General features: G+C 44.5%; 1 protein-coding gene across 2 annotated transcripts in view; it reads right to left on the minus strand.

Annotated features, from left to right (window-relative positions):
• The window catches only part of DENND4C (DENN domain containing 4C), a 1,124,311-nt gene that overhangs the window by 144,215 nt on the left and 960,911 nt on the right, over positions 1-19,185 (minus strand). For both annotated transcript variants that reach the window (XM_085634595.1, XM_085634603.1), the window contains one exon: positions 15,569-15,814. In XM_085634595.1, the coding sequence (XP_085490721.1) occupies positions 15,569-15,814 (246 nt within the window). The remainder of the gene's footprint in view (positions 1-15,568; positions 15,815-19,185) is intronic.

Consider the following 19,185-nt stretch of genomic DNA (forward strand, 5'->3'; position numbering starts at 1 on the left):
GGGTTTAATCCATCATCATTCTTTAGCTCACTCCGCCACCCCAGTTCAGACATGGCGATATGCAAATCAGTCTGAGGATATTTAGTACCACTTCCGGATGGAGACACCACTGGAGATGCCAAAAATGGTATATGGGGTTCTGGGCTCGAAGTTAGGGCAGAATCCTGCACAGACTGTAATTCAACCAAAACAGGCTCTGAGGAAGTCATCAAGGCTTAAGTCAGGTAATGAATACTGACTGGAAGAACTACCCCTTGAACGGGAGCGAAACCGAAGAGTTAATATTTTTGGGGCAACTTGTGTTTCTTCCTGGACGACATGTCCTTCGAAGTGGCCCACTTTGAGGATTGCTAAACGAACCAAGTGTGAGCCAGTTCAGGGCCTTTATCGTGTCCCAAATGTGGCAAGCCTTAGTGTGCTTGAGACCACAGTTATCAGCACCTGGAGTTTTTGCTTTAGGGTTAGGGCTATGCGGATAGGCCTAAATGGAAAATGCTACTAACCAGTATGCATCTGCTCTTGGCATGTAGAGCTGCAGAGTTGTACAATTTGCATAGATCGCCATCTGGTGTTGGGCTTGGATGTTTGCATGTTGTTTTTGTCTTCGAAGAAGTCTTTGTAGTCACGAGGTTGGTGACTCCTCCTTCGGTCGATAGTGCGCATGGGCATCGGCTACATCCTTAGATTGTTTTGGCCATGTAGGGTTAGATGGAGTAGTGAGAAATAAAAAGATGTCCATGTGTAATGTATCTAAGTAAGATAACACTGGAACAGATAGAGGTATCCGGGGAGGCGGGTGTTCGTGTACAACTCTGCAGCTCTACATGCCAAGAACAGATGCATACTGGTAAGTAGCATTTTTCATTCGAGACATATGAGCTGTAGATTGTACACTTTGCATAGACTATACAGCAGTTACCTCCTTAGCGGTGGCTACCTGTATCTGTTGCAGTAGTTTGAAATAGTGTTCTTAATACAGCCTGGCCCACACTAGCTTGTTGTTTTGCCTGCACATCTACACAATAGTGTTTTGTGAAGGTGTGTGGTGTAACCAATGTTGCTGCTTTGCACAGATCATCCAGGGGAATGTTCCCTAAGAATGCCATATAAGCCCCTAGTTCGTGTGTAGAATGAGCTCTAGGGGGAATGGTTAATGTGTGCTTGGCTTTGATGTAGCATATTTGTATGCATTTTACAATCCACCTTGAAATTCCTGTTTTAGATATAGGATTACCTTTATGAGGTGGGGAGAAAGCCACAAAAAGTTGTTTAGTTTTCCTAAAAGATTTTGTTCTTTCACTGTAGTAGAGTACTGCTCTTTTAACGTCTAAGGTGTGAAGAGCTCGTTCTGCCACTGAGTCTGGTTGAGGAAAAAATACTGGGAGTTCAACCAACTGGTTTAGATGAAAGGCAGATACTACTTTGGGTAAAAACATTGGGTTAGTTCTACGAACCACTGTTATGATGGATTTGTAAAAATGGTTCTTGTATGGTTAATGCCTGAAGTTCACTTACGCTTCTGAGAGATGTGATAGCAACCAAAAAGGCTACTTTCCAAGTGAGGAACTACAGTTCACATTTGTGGAGGGGTTCAAAAGGAGGACCCATTAGTCTGGTAAGGACTATATTATGGTTCCACACTGGGGAGGTTGGAGCTCTTGGTGGAATTAATCTTTTAAGTCCTTCCATGAAAGCTTTTATAGCAGGAACTCTAAACAAGGACAAATGTTGTCTGTTGTGTAGGTAGGCTGATATGGCGGCTAAATGTAACCTAATAGATGTATACGCTAGGTTACATTGTTGTAAATGCAGTAGATAACAGATGATGTTCTGAATGGAAGCATCTAGTGGATTGATCTTGTGCATGCAGTAAATGACGAATCTTTTCCATTTTGCCGCATAGCATGCCCTTGTTGTAGGGCATCTGGCTTCCTTGATAATATTCATACAGTCTAGCGGGAGATTGAGGTAGCCAAAATCTAAGACCTCAGGAGCCAGATCGCAAGGTTGAGTTGATTGGGATCTGGAGGTCTTATCTCTCCATGGTTCTGGGTGAGAAGCTTGGGTGAGAGGCGTAGCTTTTGATGCGGTACTACTGATAGTTCCAGTAGAGTTGTGAACCATGGTTGCCTTGCCCATGTTGGAGCAACTAGGATCATTGTGAGCGAATGTTGTTGGAGTTTCTGCACTACTAACAGAATGAGTGGGAGAGACAGAAAAGCGTAAGCAAATTTGTTTGACCAATTCATCCATAGCGCATTGCCTTTGGACAATGGGTGTGGATACCTGGATGCGAAGCTTGGGCATTTTACGTTTTGGTGTGTGGCAAACAGATCTATCTCTGGGTGTCCCCACAGTTGAAAGAATGGGAGAAGAACTTGAGGATGAAGTTCCCATTCATGGATCTGTTGTGTTTGACGGCTGAGCAGATCCGCATTCTGATTGTGTATCCCTGGTAATTGTTCTGCCAGGAGGTATATGTTTTGCGGAATGGCCCATCTCCATATGCTTTGTGCTAAGCGCGATAGCTGTAGGGAATGTGTCCCCCCTTGCCTCTGTATGTAATACATTGCTGTCACGTTGTCTGTGCGGATCAGAACAGATTTGCCTAGATGGTGGAGTTGAAAAGATTTTAGTGCTAGGAATATTGTTAACAATTCAGGCAGTTGATGTGAAATTGTTTTTGTTTGGGGGTCCAGATAGCTTGAAGGGTGGTCTGGGTTTGAAGATGAGCTCCCCAGCCGGTGAGCGATGCGTCTGTTATGAGCACTATCTGTGGAACTGGCTCGGGGAACGACCGCCCTTTGGAAAAGTTCTGTGTGTTCCACCATTGCAGAGAGTGGTGGGTGCGGTCGTCCACCAACACCAGATCTGTTAGCTGACCTTGAGCCTGGTTCCACTGACATGCTAGGCACACTTGTAATGGACGCATTTGTAGTCTTGCATGAGGAACGAGAAAAATGCAAGAGGCCATCATCCCTATTAGTTGCATGAACACTCGTGCTGGTAGTGAGTTTTGTGGTTGAAATATTTGAATTAACGTCTTTATAGCAGTTATCCTGACTGGGTTGGGATATGCTAGGGCTGTGGAAGTATTTATTGTAGCCCCTAGATATTGTTGTATTATGAACGGTTGGAGATGGGGATTTGCCGTGATTTACTGTGAATGCCAGACTGTGAAGCAGTTGTATGGTACAGAGTGTGTGTTGAACACAGCTGCTGCGGGATTTTGCTTTTATGAGCCAGTCGTCCAGATAAGGGAATAAATGAATGTGTTGTCTTCTCAAATGGGCTGCAACCACTGCGAGGCACTTGGTGAAAACCCTGGGTGCCGTGGTTACTCCGAATGGTAGACCCTTGAACTGGTAGTGTTGGCCATCTACCACAAACCTGAGATATTTCCTGCGAGCGGGATGAATGAGAATGTGGAAGTAGGCGTCCTTTAGATCTAGGGTGGAGAGAAAGTCGCCTTGCTGGAGTAGTGGAAGCACTTGTTGAAAGGTGACCATGTGGAAGTGGTCCGATTGAATGTAAAAGTTTAGCAGTCTGAGGTCCGTTATTGGCCTGAGAGAGCTGTCCTTTTTAGGAATGAGAAAATAGAGGGAATAGACCCCTGTGCCCTGATGGGGCAGGGGAACCGGTTCTATTGCATGTTTTTGTAATAGTGCAAGAACCTCCTATTTGAGAAGCGTCAGGTGTTCTGATGACATTGGACGCTGTTTGGTTAGGAATTTTGGGAGGGATAGAAGTGAGTTCCAGGCAATAACCATACTGGATAACTTGTCTTACCCACTTGTCTGTTGTGATGGAATCCCAGACAGGTAGGAACTGTGAGAGGCGTCCCCCGACAGGAGTTGGTTGGTCGGGGGGAAGCGCTGGGAAGTCACTGTTTGGTGCTAGGGGACCTGCGGGTGTCATTACCTCTGCCTCTGCCCTTGTTGTTTCCCATGTAACCTCCCCTGGAGTATCCTCTAGAAAAGGAGCCCTGGTAGGGGCTTTTGTAGGATGAGGACGGATGCTCTGGTGTATTTGTTTTGGAGCCTGCTCTATAGAAGGAACGCCGAAAGGAGCCTCTGGTAGAGGGTGACTGCAATGCTCCCATAGACTTAGCAGTCTCCATGTCCTTCTATATTTTTTCTAAAGATGTCTCCACGGCAGGGTCAAAGAAGTGCTCTTGGTCAAAAGGCTGATTTAGGATGGTATTTTGTACCTCTTGCTTAAAACCAGACACCCTGAGCCAGGCATGTCTGCGTAGCAAAACACTGGTATTTACTGTGCGGAACGCGGGGTCTGCTGCATCAAGCGCGCATTTTATGGAAGTATTAGTAATTCGTTTGCCTTCCTGTATAAGGTCATTGGCTTTGTCCTTATATTGTGGAGGGAGGTGTTGAATGAGCTCTTCCAGCTCATCATAGTGAGCCCTATCGTACCTTGCTAGAAGGGCTTGTGCGTTTGCTATTTTCCAGGAGTTGGCAGCTTGAGACGCCATGCGCTTGCCTGACGCGTCCAATAACTTAGATTCCTTATCAGGAGGTGGTGTGTCCCTTGATCCCTGAGAGTTTGCTCGTTTGCGCGCATTGGCTACGACTAGGGAATCTAAAGGGAGTTGACGTAGATGGGATCGGTAGGAGCTGCCTTGTATTTTTTGTCTATTCTGGGATTTACAACCCTAGTTCTAACTGGGTCTTTGAACACTTCAGGAGCGTGTCTAAGAAGACCTTTAAGCATTGGCAATACATGGGTAGATTTTTGTGGTTGATCGAAGGTCTCTAAAAGAAAATCCTCTTCTACAGGATCTGAATGTAGTTTGACTCCATGGTATGTTGTGGCCCTATTGATTAACTAGGCAAAACCCACATTGTCATCTGGTGGAGATGGTTTTGAAGGGTAGTAGTCTGGATCATTCTTAAGATCAGGTTCAGTATTGTAATCATGCCATGGGTCTGGTTCCTGTGGAGGATCATTAGTATCGTCAGTGTCAAGTGGCACTACGTCTTCGTCTTCTTGCCCATCCCCATGTTCTTCATCACTATCCTCTGGTTGTGGAGAATGTGGTGGAGAAATAAGTAAATGAGGGTTAAATGGTGGGGGGGTGGTGGTGAAGTATTAGTAGCTATGTGTATTTTCTCGAGAGGAACTGGGGCATTTGATAAATGTTCTGGTTTCCTCTTTGTAGGCAGCTTGGAAACTATATGACCAGGCTTTGGGTGAATCAAAATGGTGGTTTGCCTTGGATCGGGGAGAAAAAGTTCTTCGGTACCAATGGTTTTCTTCGGTGTGGAAGTTTTCTCCTTAGAAACTGGTCTTGGCTGTTTAGTGGCAATGTCCGGTATAGAAGCCTTTCCCGGTTCCGCGATCTTCAGTGCGTTTTGATTCGGCCCGGAGGTGTTTGTTTGGGAGGCTTCTCCGTTGATGTTTTCGGCTCTGACGTCTTCGGTGTCGAAGGTTTATCTGTATGCTTCGGTGCTGAGATCTTATCTGGTTTCGGTGCTGAGGTCTTATCCGGCTGCTTTGGTACGGAGCCTTTATCCGGTTGTGTTGGTGCCGAGGGGTCTTTTGAAGGTTCTGTGCCAAATGCTTCTCCGGTGCCGACGGAGGAGGAGGAGGACGCGGCAACTCGGGTGACTTAACCTTCGATGCCGAAGATGGTTTTTCGGGACCGGTTGGCTGGCTCGAGCCGGAAGGCTTTTCTCTATCCTTCGGAGCCGGGCCCGGAGGCGGGGCGCTCAAAGTTGTCAGTCGGTGTGGACATGAGCACAAAGGCGAAGGTGTCACCAGAACCTTTGGTATGGGCTTGGGTGGGGCGGGGGTCTCGGTACTCACGTCCCGTTGCGCTGGGGTGATGTCATCTTCGGCGTCTGAGTCGTCCGCTTCTGAGACCGAGACCTGTTCTTCTTCTGGTTCCGGAAGGTTGTACGGACCTGGATGGAAGATGTCCGGGATGGAACCTGTGCCTCTGGACATCTCGTGGTATCGAGCTCGTCGATCCCGGATTGTCTTCTTGGATTTGAATGAAAAGCAAGCCTCACAGTCGTCCTCTCGATGTCCTGGAGAGAGGCACAGATTACAAACGAATCGGAGGTTCGAGTGTGGGAATTTAGCACCACACTGGGGACATTTTCTAAAGGGAGTCCGTTCCATCAACGTCAGTCGCGGGTAGGCCCAACGGCCAACGTCGAAGTTCGTCGATGTCGAAGAATTTCATCGAGGGTGCGTGAAAGTAAACGCGATCGAGAAAATACCGTTGGTTAGCTGTGATTGCATGTCGAAAGGGGGTTCGATAACAATACCGACCCGGAGCGCAGCAAGTCACATCCGAAACCGATGGTGGAAAAAAACAATCTAAGGATGGAGTCTATGCCCATGCGCACTGTCGACCGAAGGAGGAGTCACCAACCTCGTGACTACAAAGACTTCTTTGAAGACAAAAACAACATGCAAACATCCAAGCCCAACACCAGATGGCGATCTATGCAAAGTGTACAATGTGCAGCTCATATGCCTCGAACGTAATGTTTCTGCTTTAGGTTTAGAGCTGTGAGCAGGGCTAAGGCGCTGCGACTGGTGCCACCACACTGCGCGCTGACTTAGGGAGGTGTCATATTTTTAACTTCATTATGATTTTAAAAGCACCTTCTACCGCATTCTTTGCCTCCCACCATTTTAAGGCAGCAATAAAAATGCAAGATAACTCTGGTTATTAGCGGGCCTGCTGGAAATAGATCGGACGTTTGTCTAGTGACAGTTTTGACTTATCTAAAGTAGCACAGATAAGGTTAATATGGTACAACAAATGCTTACCACTACCCACTGCTAAAGCTAGACTGCTCGCACACACTACCACAAATAGAGAGTAAGGTGCTATCTACTTTGACTTTTGCCTACCTTTGGGGTTCCACTAGACTCTGTGCACACGGTACTTCATTTTGGTGTAGTATATACAGAGCCAGCTTCCTACATACAGTACTTAGCAAGTTATCTATCCGAAAACTCCGCATTGAGGGTTGACTTTGTTTAAGGTGACAGAAGGACGGCTATTAATAATTGGACCGTGTCGCCAGGGGTCCTGCAGGACCCGGAATGCTGGGAGGACCTTGGCCTACAGATAGCTACCTATTAAGATATTAGTTACTGCCACCAGGGGAAATTAATGGGAGGCGTTAAAGGTGGTGGTCCGGGGTTTATGTCTGAGGAAGGTATACAGGGTTAAGGACACACTTGCAGAGGGACTTGACTAGGCAGGGAACAACTAGAGGACTTACATTGCAGGGAGACCACTGGGGGAAGACTTGGAAACAGAGCTAGTATAGGCAAGATGATACCTTGGAGAAACCGCCGACAGACTGGACGGTCTGACAGAAAAGGAATATAGCAAAACCAAAGGAGATGATGGATGGAGTGTTGAACATTGCAAGCACTCACCCCTAGTCAACTGATCAGGGTTTAATCCATCATCATTCTTTAGCTCACTCCGCCACCCCAGTTCAGACATGGCGATATGCAAATCAGTCTGAGGATATTTAGTACCACTTCCGGATGGAGACACCACTGGAGATGCCAAAAATGGTATATGGGGTTCTGGGCTCGAAGTTAGGGCAGAATCCTGCACAGACTGTAATTCAACCAAAACAGGCTCTGAGGAAGTCATCAAGGCTTAAGTCAGGTAATGAATACTGACTGGAAGAACTACCCCTTGAACGGGAGCGAAACCGAAGAGTTAATATTTTTGGGGCAACTTGTGTTTCTTCCTGGACGACATGTCCTTCGAAGTGGCCCACTTTGAGGATTGCTAAACGAACCAAGTGTGAGCCAGTTCAGGGCCTTTATCGTGTCCCAAATGTGGCAAGCCTTAGTGTGCTTGAGACCACAGTTATCAGCACCTGGAGTTTTTGCTTTAGGGTTAGGGCTATGCGGATAGGCCTAAATGGAAAATGCTACTAACCAGTATGCATCTGCTCTTGGCATGTAGAGCTGCAGAGTTGTACAATTTGCATAGATCGCCATCTGGTGTTGGGCTTGGATGTTTGCATGTTGTTTTTGTCTTCGAAGAAGTCTTTGTAGTCACGAGGTTGGTGACTCCTCCTTCGGTCGATAGCGCGCATGGGCATCGGCTACATCCTTAGATTGTTTTGGCCATGTAGGGTTAGATGGAGTAGTGAGAAATAAAAAGATGTCCATGTGTAATGTATCTAAGTAAGATAACACTGGAACAGATAGAGGTATCCGGGGAGGCGGGTGTTCGTGTACAACTCTGCAGCTCTACATGCCAAGAACAGATGCATACTGGTAAGTAGCATTTTTCATTCGAGACATATGAGCTGTAGATTGTACACTTTGCATAGACTATACAGCAGTTACCTCCTTAGCGGTGGCTACCTGTATCTGTTGCAGTAGTTTGAAATAGTGTTCTTAATACAGCCTGGCCCACACTAGCTTGTTGTTTTGCCTGCACATCTACACAATAGTGTTTTGTGAAGGTGTGTGGTGTAACCAATGTTGCTGCTTTGCACAGATCATCCAGGGGAATGTTCCCTAAGAATGCCATATAAGCCCCTAGTTCATGTGTAGAATGAGCTCTAGGGGGAATGGTTAATGTGTGCTTGGCTTTGATGTAGCATATTTGTATGCATTTTACAATCCACCTTGAAATTCCTGTTTTAGATATAGGATTACCTTTATGAGGTGGGGAGAAAGCCACAAAAAGTTGTTTAGTTTTCCTAAAAGATTTTGTTCTTTCACTGTAGTAGAGTACTGCTCTTTTAACGTCTAAGGTGTGAAGAGCTCGTTCTGCCACTGAGTCTGGTTGAGGAAAAAATACTGGGAGTTCAACCAACTGGTTTAGATGGAAGGCAGATACTACTTTGGGTAAAAACATTGGGTTAGTTCTACGAACCACTGTTATGATGGATTTGTAAAAATGGTTCTTGTATGGTTAATGCCTGAAGTTCACTTACGCTTCTGAGAGATGTGATAGCAACCAAAAAGGCTACTTTCCAAGTGAGGAACTACAGTTCACATTTGTGGAGGGGTTCAAAAGGAGGACCCATTAGTCTGGTAAGGACTATATTATGGTTCCACACTGGGGAGGTTGGAGCTCTTGGTGGAATTATTCTTTTAAGTCCTTCCATGAAAGCTTTTATAGCAGGAACTCTAAACAAGGACAAATGTTGTCTGTTGTGTAGGTAGGCTGCTATGGCGGCTAAATGTAACCTAATAGATGTATACGCTAGGTTACATTGTTGTAAATGCAGTAGATAACAGATGATGTTCTGAATGGAAGCATCTAGTGGATTGATCTTGTGCATGCAGTAACTGACGAATCTTTTCCATTTTGCCGCATAGCATGCCCTTGTTGTAGGGCATCTGGCTTCCTTGATAATATTCATACAGTCTAGCGGGAGATTGAGGTAGCCAAAATCTAAGACCTCAGGAGCCAGATCGCAAGGTTGAGTTGATTGGGATCTGGAGGTCTTATCTCTCCATGGTTCTGAGTGAGAAGCTTGGGTGAGAGGCGTAGCTTTTGATGTGGTACTACTGATAGTTCCAGTAGAGTTGTGAACCATGGTTGCCTTGCCCATGTTGGAGCAACTAGGATCATTGTGAGCGAATGTTGTTGGAGTTTCTGCACTACTAACAGAATGAGTGGGAGAGGCAGAAAAGCGTAAGCAAATTTGTTTGACCAATTCATCCATAGCGCATTGCCTTTGGACAATGGGTGTGGATACCTGGATGCGAAGCTTGGGCATTTTACGTTTTGGTGTGTGGCAAACAGATCTATCTCTGGGTGTCCCCACAGTTGAAAGAATGGGAGAAGAACTTGAGGATGAAGTTCCCATTCATGGATCTGTTGTGTTTGACGGCTGAGCAGATCCGCATTCTGATTGTGTATCCCTGGTAATTGTTCTGCCAGGAGGTATATGTTTTGCGGAATGGCCCATCTCCATATGCTTTGTGCTAAGCGCGATAGCTGTAGGGAATGTGTCCCCCCTTGCCTCTGTATGTAATACATTGCTGTCACGTTGTCTGTGCGGATCAGAACAGATTTGCCTAGATGGTGGAGTTGAAAAGATTTTAGTGCTAGGAATATTGTTAACAATTCAGGCAGTTGATGTGAAATTGTTTTTGTTGGGGGGTCCAGATACCTTGAAGGGTGGTCTGGGTTTGAAGATGAGCTCCCCAGCCGGTGAGCGATGCGTCTGTTATGAGCACTATCTGTGGAACTGGCTCGGGGAACGACCGCCCTTTGGAAAAGTTCTGTGTGTTCCACCATTGCAGAGAGTGGTGGGTGCGGTCGTCCACCAACACCAGATCTGTTAGCTGACCTTGAGCCTGGTTCCACTGACATGCTAGGCACACTTGTAATGGACGCATTTGTAGTCTTGCATGAGGAACGAGAAAAATGCAAGAGGCCATCATCCCTATTAGTTGCATGAACACTCGTGCTGGTAGTGAGTTTTGTGGTTGAAATATTTGAATTAACGTCATTATAGCAGTTATCCTGACTGGGTTGGGATATGCTAGGGCTGTGGAGGTATTTATTGTAGCCCCTAGATATTGTTGTATTATGAACGGTTGGAGATGGGATTTGCCGTGATTTACTGTGAATGCCAGACTGTGAAGCAGTTGTATGGTACGGAGTGTGTGTTGAACACAGCTGCTGCGGGATTTTGCTTTTATGAGCCAGTCGTCCAGATAAGGGAATAAATGAATGTGTTGTCTTCTCAAATGGGCTGCAACCACTGCGAGGCACTTGGTGAAAACCCTGGGTGCCGTGGTTACTCCGAATAGTAGACCCTTGAACTGGTAGTGTTGGCCATCTACCACAAACCTGAGATATTTCCTGCGAGCGGGATGAATGAGAATGTGGAAGTAGGCGTCCTTTAGATCTAGGGTGGAGAGAAAGTCGCCTTGCTGGAGTAGTGGAAGCACTTGTTGAAAGGTGACCATGTGGAAGTGGTCCGATTGAATGTAAAAGTTTAGCAGTCTGAGGTCCGTTATTGGCCTGAGAGAGCTGTCCTTTTTAGGAATGAGAAAATAGAGGGAATAGACCCCTGTGCCCTGATGGGGCAGGGGAACCGGTTCTATTGCATGTTTTTGTAATAGTGCAAGAACCTCCTATTTGAGAAGCGTCAGGTGTTCTGATGACATTGGACGCTGTTTGGTTAGGAATTTTGGGAGGGATAGAAGTGAGTTCCAGGCAATAACCATACTGGATAACTTGTCTTACCCACTTGTCTGTTGTGATGGAATCCCAGACAGGTAGGAACTGTGAGAGGCGTCCCCCGACAGGAGTTGGATGGTCGGGGGGAAGCGCTGGGAAGTCACTGTTTGGTGCTAGGGGACCTGCGGGTGTCATTACCTCTGCCTCTGCCCTTGTTGTTTCCCATGTAACCTCCCCTGGAGTATCCTCTAGAAAAGGAGCCCTGGTAGGGGCTTTTGTAGGATGAGGACGGATGCTCTGGTGTATTTGTTTTGGAGCCTGCTCTATAGAAGGAACGCCGAAAGGAGCCTCTGGTAGAGGGTGACTGCAATGCTCCCATAGACTTAGCAGTCTCCATGTCCTTCTATATTTTTTCTAAAGATGTCTCCACGGCAGGGTCAAAGAAGTGCTCATGGTCAAAAGGCTGATTTAGGATGGTATTTTGTACCTCTTGCTTAAAACCAGACACCCTGAGCCAGGCATGTCTGCGTAGCAAAACACTGGTATTTACTGTGCGGAACGCGGGGTCTGCTGCATCAAGCGCGCATTTTATGGAAGTATTAGTAATTTGTTTGCCTTCCTGTATAAGGTCATTGGCTTTGTCCTTATATTGTGGAGGGAGGTGTTGAATGAGCTCTTCCAGCTCATCATAGTGAGCCCTATCGTACCTTGCTAGAAGGGCTTGTGCGTTTGCTATTTTCCAGGAGTTGGCAGCTTGAGACGCCATGCGCTTGCCTGACGCGTCCAATAACTTAGATTCCTTATCAGGAGGTGGTGTGTCCCTTGATCCCTGAGAGTTTGCTCGTTTGCGCGCATTGGCTACGACTAGGGAATCTAAAGGGAGTTGACGTAGATGGGATCGGTAGGAGCTGCCTTGTATTTTTTGTCTATTCTGGGATTTACAACCCTAGTTCTAACTGGGTCTTTGAACACTTCAGGAGCGTGTCTAAGAAGACCTTTAAGCATTGGCAATACATGGGTAGATTTTTGTGGTTGATCGAAGGTCTCTAAAAGAAAATCCTCTTCTACAGGATCTGAATGTAGTTTGACTCCATGGTATGTTGTGGCCCTATTGATTAACTAGGCAAAACCCACATTGTCATCTGGTGGAGATGGTTTTGAAGGGTAGTAGTCTGGATCATTCTTAAGATCAGGTTCAGTATTGTAATCATGCCATGGGTCTGGTTCCTGTGGAGGATCATTAGTATCGTCAGTGTCAAGTGGCACTACGTCTTCGTCTTCTTGCCCATCCCCATGTTCTTCATCACTATCCTCTGGTTGTGGAGAATGTGGTGGAGAAATAAGTAAATGAGGGTTAAATGGTGGGGGGGTGGTGGTGAAGTATTAGTAGCTATGTGTATTTTCTCGAGAGGAACTGGGGCATTTGATAAATGTTCTGGTTTCCTCTTTGTAGGCAGCTTGGAAACTATATGACCAGGCTTTGGGTGAATCAAAATGGTGGTTTGCCTTGGATCGGGGAGAAAAAGTTCTTCGGTACCAATGGTTTTCTTCGGTGTGGAAGTTTTCTCCTTAGAAACTGGTCTTGGCTGTTTAGTGGCAATGTCCGGTATAGAAGCCTTTCCCGGTTCCGTGATCTTCAGTGCGTTTTGATTCGGCCCGGAGGTGTTTGTTTGGGAGGCTTCTCCGTTGATGTTTTCGGCTCTGACGTCTTCGGTGTCGAAGGTTTATCTGTATGCTTCGGTGCTGAGATCTTATCTGGTTTCGGTGCTGAGGTCTTATCCGGCTGCTTTGGTACGGAGCCTTTATCCGGTTGTGTTGGTGCCGAGGGGTCTTTTGAAGGTTCTGTGCCAAATGCTTCTCCGGTGCCGACGGAGGAGGAGGAGGAGGACGCGGCAACTCGGGTGACTTAACCTTCGATGCCGAAGATGGTTTTTCGGGACCGGTTGGCTGGCTCGAGCCGGAAGGCTTTTCTCTATCCTTCGGAGCCGGGCCCGGAGGCGGGGCGCTCAAAGTTGTCAGTCGGTGTGGACATGAGCACAAAGGCGAAGGTGTCACCAGAACCTTTGGTATGGGCTTGGGTGGGGCGGGGGTCTCGGTACTCACGTCCCGTTGCGCTGGGGTGATGTCATCTTCGGCGTCTGAGTCGTCCGCTTCTGAGACCGAGACCTGTTCTTCTTCTGGTTCCGGAAGGTTGTAGGGACCTGGATGGAAGATGTCCGGGATGGAACCTGTGCCTCTGGACATCTCGTGGTATTGAGCTCGTCGATCCCGGATTGTCTTCTTGGATTTGAATGAAAAGCAAGCCTCACAGTCGTCCTCTCGATGTCCTGGAGAGAGGCACAGATTACAAACGAATCGGAGGTTCGAGTGTGGGAATTTAGCACCACACTGGGGACATTTTCTAAAGGGAGTCCGTTCCATCAACGTCAGTCGCGGGTAGGCCCAACGGCCAACGTCGAAGTTCGTCGATGTCGAAGAATTTCATCGAGGGTGCGTGAAAGTAAACGCGATCGAGAAAATACCGTTGGTTAGCTGTGATTGCATGTCGAAAGGGGGTTCGATAACAATACCGACCCGGAGCGCAGCAAGTCACATCCGAAACCGATGGTGGAAAAAAACAATCTAAGGATGGAGTCTATGCCCATGCGCACTGTCGACCGAAGGAGGAGTCACCAACCTCGTGACTACAAAGACTTCTTTGAAGACAAAAACAACATGCAAACATCCAAGCCCAACACCAGATGGCGATCTATGCAAAGTGTACAATGTGCAGCTCATATGCCTCGAACTTAATGTTTCTGCTTTAGGTTTAGAGCTGTGAGCAGGGCTAAGGCGCTGCGACTGGTGCCACCACACTGCGCGCTGACTTAGGGAGGTGTCATATTTTTAACTTCATTATGATTTTAAAAGCACCTTCTACCGCATTCTTTGCCTCCCACCATTTTAAGGCAGCAATAAAAATGCCAAGATAACTCTGGTTATTAGCGGGCCTGCTGGAAATAGATCGGACGTTTGTCTAGTGACAGTTTTGACTTATCTAAAGTAGCACAGATAAGGTTAATATGCCTGCTGCAAAGAAAGTGTACTATGCAGAACACAAAGTGCATATAATGTAGCTAGTTCAGTGGGTTAGTGCTTTTATCAGACCGATCAAAATATAACTATTAACTATATTTAAAGAGCTGCAACCATTGTGTTATGTTTTAAATTCTGAGTTTATGCTTCTCCAGATCAAGCACTCAAACTTTACTATTTACCAGTATGGATGATATGTGACTCCTACACCTTGTATTCCTCTGTCTTATGTAACATTTCCAATAGGCTAATGTACACAAGTATGAATCATTGTCTCTGTATAATGTGCGTGTGAAGTAAAGTGTGCTGCCACCTGAAATTGGTATGAGTGGTGCTATAAAACTAAAGAAATTCATGTGAAAGAGAGTAATTATGGAGATTTAAGGGGCTCTGATAAAGGGTACTGGTGAGGGAATCCGTGGATAAAGAGGTAATTGGGGGCATCAACAAACATTTTCACACAGGGCACCACTAGCTCTAAAGACGGCCCTGGCTGTGAGACTAGGCTTGAAACGAAGATCAATGTGTCCGTTAGCACCAGAAATGTACTGTCAATGCAACATGAACTTCAATTGTTAAATAAACAAACACTTTAATTACCAAAAGTACAAAGGTTAGGAATCATTCTATTGAAATATTACAGAGAATTTGCAAATGTGTAGCGTGCCTATTTCAAAATCCTTGTCCGCTTGTGCAGTAGCTATAACAGCAGATAAAAGCCTCAACCACCTTTCGAGTCATTTCAAAGATTTCAGATCAGTGGAATTGCATCTGCAATGCAGTCTGGCCAATATTTTGCAATAAGAGAAGATTACTAAACCAAATTAACCACCCGAATGAATAATTAGCATAGTTGAATAAACTGCTTCAAACATTATATTTTTCCAGGTTCTCTCCTTTGATTCTTTATAGAACACAGACTTTACAATCATATACCAACTAAAGAGAAAGTTATAAGTCACTTTGTTTTGATTGATGTTTTACTGGGTTATTCTTACGCATTGATATTTTCTACTCATGGATTATTAATTATAAAGGAATTAGGGAACACCAACAGCTACAGAAGAAAATGAAAATGACTGCATTAGTCTTACAAAAATACAGTTTTACCAAATTAAAAGTTATCCACCATGAACTAGGTCTGCATTTAATAAACTGAAGTAAACCCATATTAAATTACTTGAAGCTATGTAGAACATGCTTTTCTATGACGTCTTATTTCCCTAAACCTCAAGGTATGAATAAAAGGCACCTCTAAAAATATAACTCTTTACAACAAGAGTCAGATGCATCCTTTCATAGGCAAACAACATATGGTCAGTGAGTACATACCTGAATCCCTCCATTGCAATGTTCTGAAGTCAGGATGAGTCCAGGGAGGTTGCTGGGCAAGTCCAGGCGCCTGAAGTACCACACAAGGTTCCAGAAAATGATTGGATGTTGATTGATGAAAGTGGACGAGTGTATCACCTGATCACCCTCATTTTCCAGCAGAGATTCAAGTTCCTTATGTAATACCAGAGGACTCAAATACGGCACTGACACTGGAAGAGGGTTATGTCGCTTTTCCAAAGGGTCCTGAGAAAGTATTAAAAAGCCTAATTTATTTCTTTTTTTAAAAAAATGCAGCCAAAATATGGTTTACAATGTTTATTGTACTGAAACTTCGACACATAATTATGCAACCATCTGATGCAGTCTTCCAATCACTGGCAAAGATGCATGTCCCAATATCACAAGCCAAATTATAGTCCTGCCATAAAATTGTCAAGGTAAGTTAGGAATGTGGAATTTCTATCACCCAATTAGGGCATACACTTTGGGGTAAAGTTCAACATGTTTTCCTGTTTATTTTCTCAATTGGACAAGTAGGCTTAATCACTGAAGCACAAATCCTTTAGCTACCAGTTTACAGCACAACATTATGGATCTGTGAAAGAGGATTGTCTGCCACTAAAGGCAAGATCTCAATCCATATGAACACGTTGTTCAAATTGATATATATGATTCATTAATACTAAAGCCTTAACCGTTCGCACAAGCGCTCTAAGGAAGAGCAGTAAGCTCAGCTTGCATTACAGGCGATGGCTCCAGTATACAAATGAGTATACGCGCTTGCAAAATGTTAACAATTTAGGCTATTTATAATGCACCTTAATTTTAAGCAAAATACACGTTTAAGCATGAAAGCAAGATTGATTCTTTGCTTTCAAAATAAAATGCACACAATAAGTAGAACTTGAGAAAGGTTTTGCTAAATTATTCTGCAACTTTAAATACAATTTCTCTGGAGTATAATTTAGCAGAACATGTTAGATGCAGGCCAATTTAAAAAAGATGAATAATGGAGAATCAGTGTAAGAGCATTATAGGCAATGCTATGGAGAACATAAAAATACATTCAGGCTCGAGTCTTATATAAAAAACAAAAAAGACAAAAGTGTACCTGCAGGTACATGCCCTTGCACTGGTGTATATTTCCAACTTAGAAATTCAAGAGTTTACAGAAGCAGGGTTTGAAGCCGCATTCCTAACCAACCTTTGTAAATTCTATTATCGAAGAAGCAAATTACATCTGTATATTTGCTGATGCAAAAATCTGCCGAGTGATTGCAAACTCACTTTCCCAACACCCTCTTTTTCTCACCCCGGAAAAAAGGTGTATTCTTGAACTTGTCAGAAATACATTTCCAACTTTTTCCAGTGTAGGAAGAGGTGAATGCCCTCCCTTAAAGAGGTCAGTGTGTAGGTGTGCACAGATTAACATGGTATTCCAATCTTCTATCTACTGTTTTTTGCTTACTTGCAAACCCTGTATGTAAACGGAGACTTCAATCTCCATTGGAACGACCTCAAGGATAATCATGTCAATATTATTAAAGATTTCCCTGGTGCAATCTTGTGCTCTACCAACCCATTCTAAAGGCGCTACATTAGATTGGATCAGTCAAACCCAAGCAATGGTTTAGAGACACTAAAGGCCTGAACATGGAGAAACTAGTAGCACGTTGCAAGAAAGAACTTCAACCTTCTTTTGAATTGGTTGACGTAAACAAGCTTATAGATCACTACATGCAAACAATAATTGATAACATAACCCCCTTTAAAAGTCAAAAGAATACAGGATAAAGATAAAAACCCATGGTTCAACAGTTCTCTTAATGAAGAAAGACGGAAACTCAGACTAACAGAACGGAAACGAGACAACACCCGTCATTCCCCCCCCATCTAAAACACTTAAGAAAGACCAGGAACGCAGACAATAAAAGTGTACTAAAATTAAAAAAATACTTTTTTAGAAGTGAACTTTAACGCAAAGAACAGACCAAGTAAACTTTTCAAATTGTTAAAAGCTCAGTCTAACAAAATGATCAAATCCTCCATTTTAACCTCTAAATCGGGATTAAGCTGTGAAGAATACTCATCATTCTTTACAGCTAAAGCTAAGTCCCTGGAAAGAGAAATTAAGAATACCGTTTATAATCCCACAAATTTAAAGAGTAAACAAGCGGAGCATCCAGCCCAACCTGCACAAGCAACGTCCAAAAATAATGCTCATTGGTCAACCTTCAAACTAAATGGACACAATGACATTGCTAAAACCTTACGGACCATAAAACCGAACCACCATTATAATGATCCTCTTCCCTCAAAATGTTGGTCTAAAATCAACCACATGGTCATCCCCATTTGGACTAAGATGATTAATACTTCGCTAGCCCAAGGATCCTTTGCTGACTGCCTAAAAACTGTCCAGGTCATCCCTCTCTTGAAAAAATCTACTGAGAACCCCTCGGACCCAAACAACTTTTGGCCGATAAACATTCCCTTACTAGCCAAAGTACTAGACAAATGTGCTCAACAACAACTAAGCCAACACATTACTGAATTTAAGCTTCTAGACGGCTGCCAATTGGGGTTCAGACCAGATCACAGTACGGAAACAGTAATTCTGCACATAGTAGGTGACGCTCCAGACCACAACGAAACTGGTCTCCTAGTTCTTCTCGACCTATCGTCCGCAGTTGACACCTTAAACCGTGTCAAATTACTAGACCGTCTTGAGAAAAGGATGGGATTATCGGGAACAGTTGTAAAATGTTTTTTTTCCTTCTTAGAGAGCAGAGCGCAAAGTTTCCTGGTGAACCATAATCCATCTCTACCATCCCAGAGTCAAATTAGAGTTCCACAAGGATCAACTCTATCTCCATCCCTATTCAATCTGTACATCAAACCACTAACAGAAATATTACAGCAGGCTAACATCTCCTTCCACATGTATGCAGACAACACTCAGCTGTATATGAAGATGAGCGCTGGAAGAGATCCACTCGATGAACCAGGTACTAAAGAGGATCGTTCAATGGCTATCTAGCAATCATTTTAAGATTAACTCGCAGAAAACAATTCATTCTGATCTTCCCCCCCTAAAAGCTCCACAATGGTAAATGAATGGACCAAGATGATCACTGCGCTAAACTGTACTCAGATTCTAGTGGATTCAACCAAATCTCTAGGAATCGTGCTAGATAAGGAATAAAACATGCAAACCCATATCAACACAATGGCAAAAAATGCCCGTTTCCATCTTAGCTATCTTAGACAACTGAAGCCGTTCATCAATACAGCTGACCTTAAAACGGTAGTTCAGGCTTTGGTCATATAGAGGATTGAGTATTATTATTATTATTTTATTATTATTTTTATTTATAAGGCGCACAAATCATCACCAAGGGGATCTCTCGGCGCCTGGGCGGCAGGCTACTACAGTGACATGTCTCAGTTGAATAGCCAGGTTTTTAAAAGTTTCTTAAAACTGGTTAGCGAGGGGCAGGAGCGCAGTTCTAGAAGTAATGCATTCCAATGTTTTGGAGCCATATAGGAAAAGGCACGGCCCCCTGTCTTTGCTTTTTTGATTTTGGGCACTAGGAGAAGCTTTTGGCTGCTAG

The sequence above is a fragment of the Triturus cristatus genome, chromosome 2_1 (assembly GCF_964204655.1).
Source record: "Triturus cristatus chromosome 2_1, aTriCri1.1, whole genome shotgun sequence".
NCBI classification, from domain to species: Eukaryota; Metazoa; Chordata; class Amphibia; order Caudata; family Salamandridae; genus Triturus; species Triturus cristatus.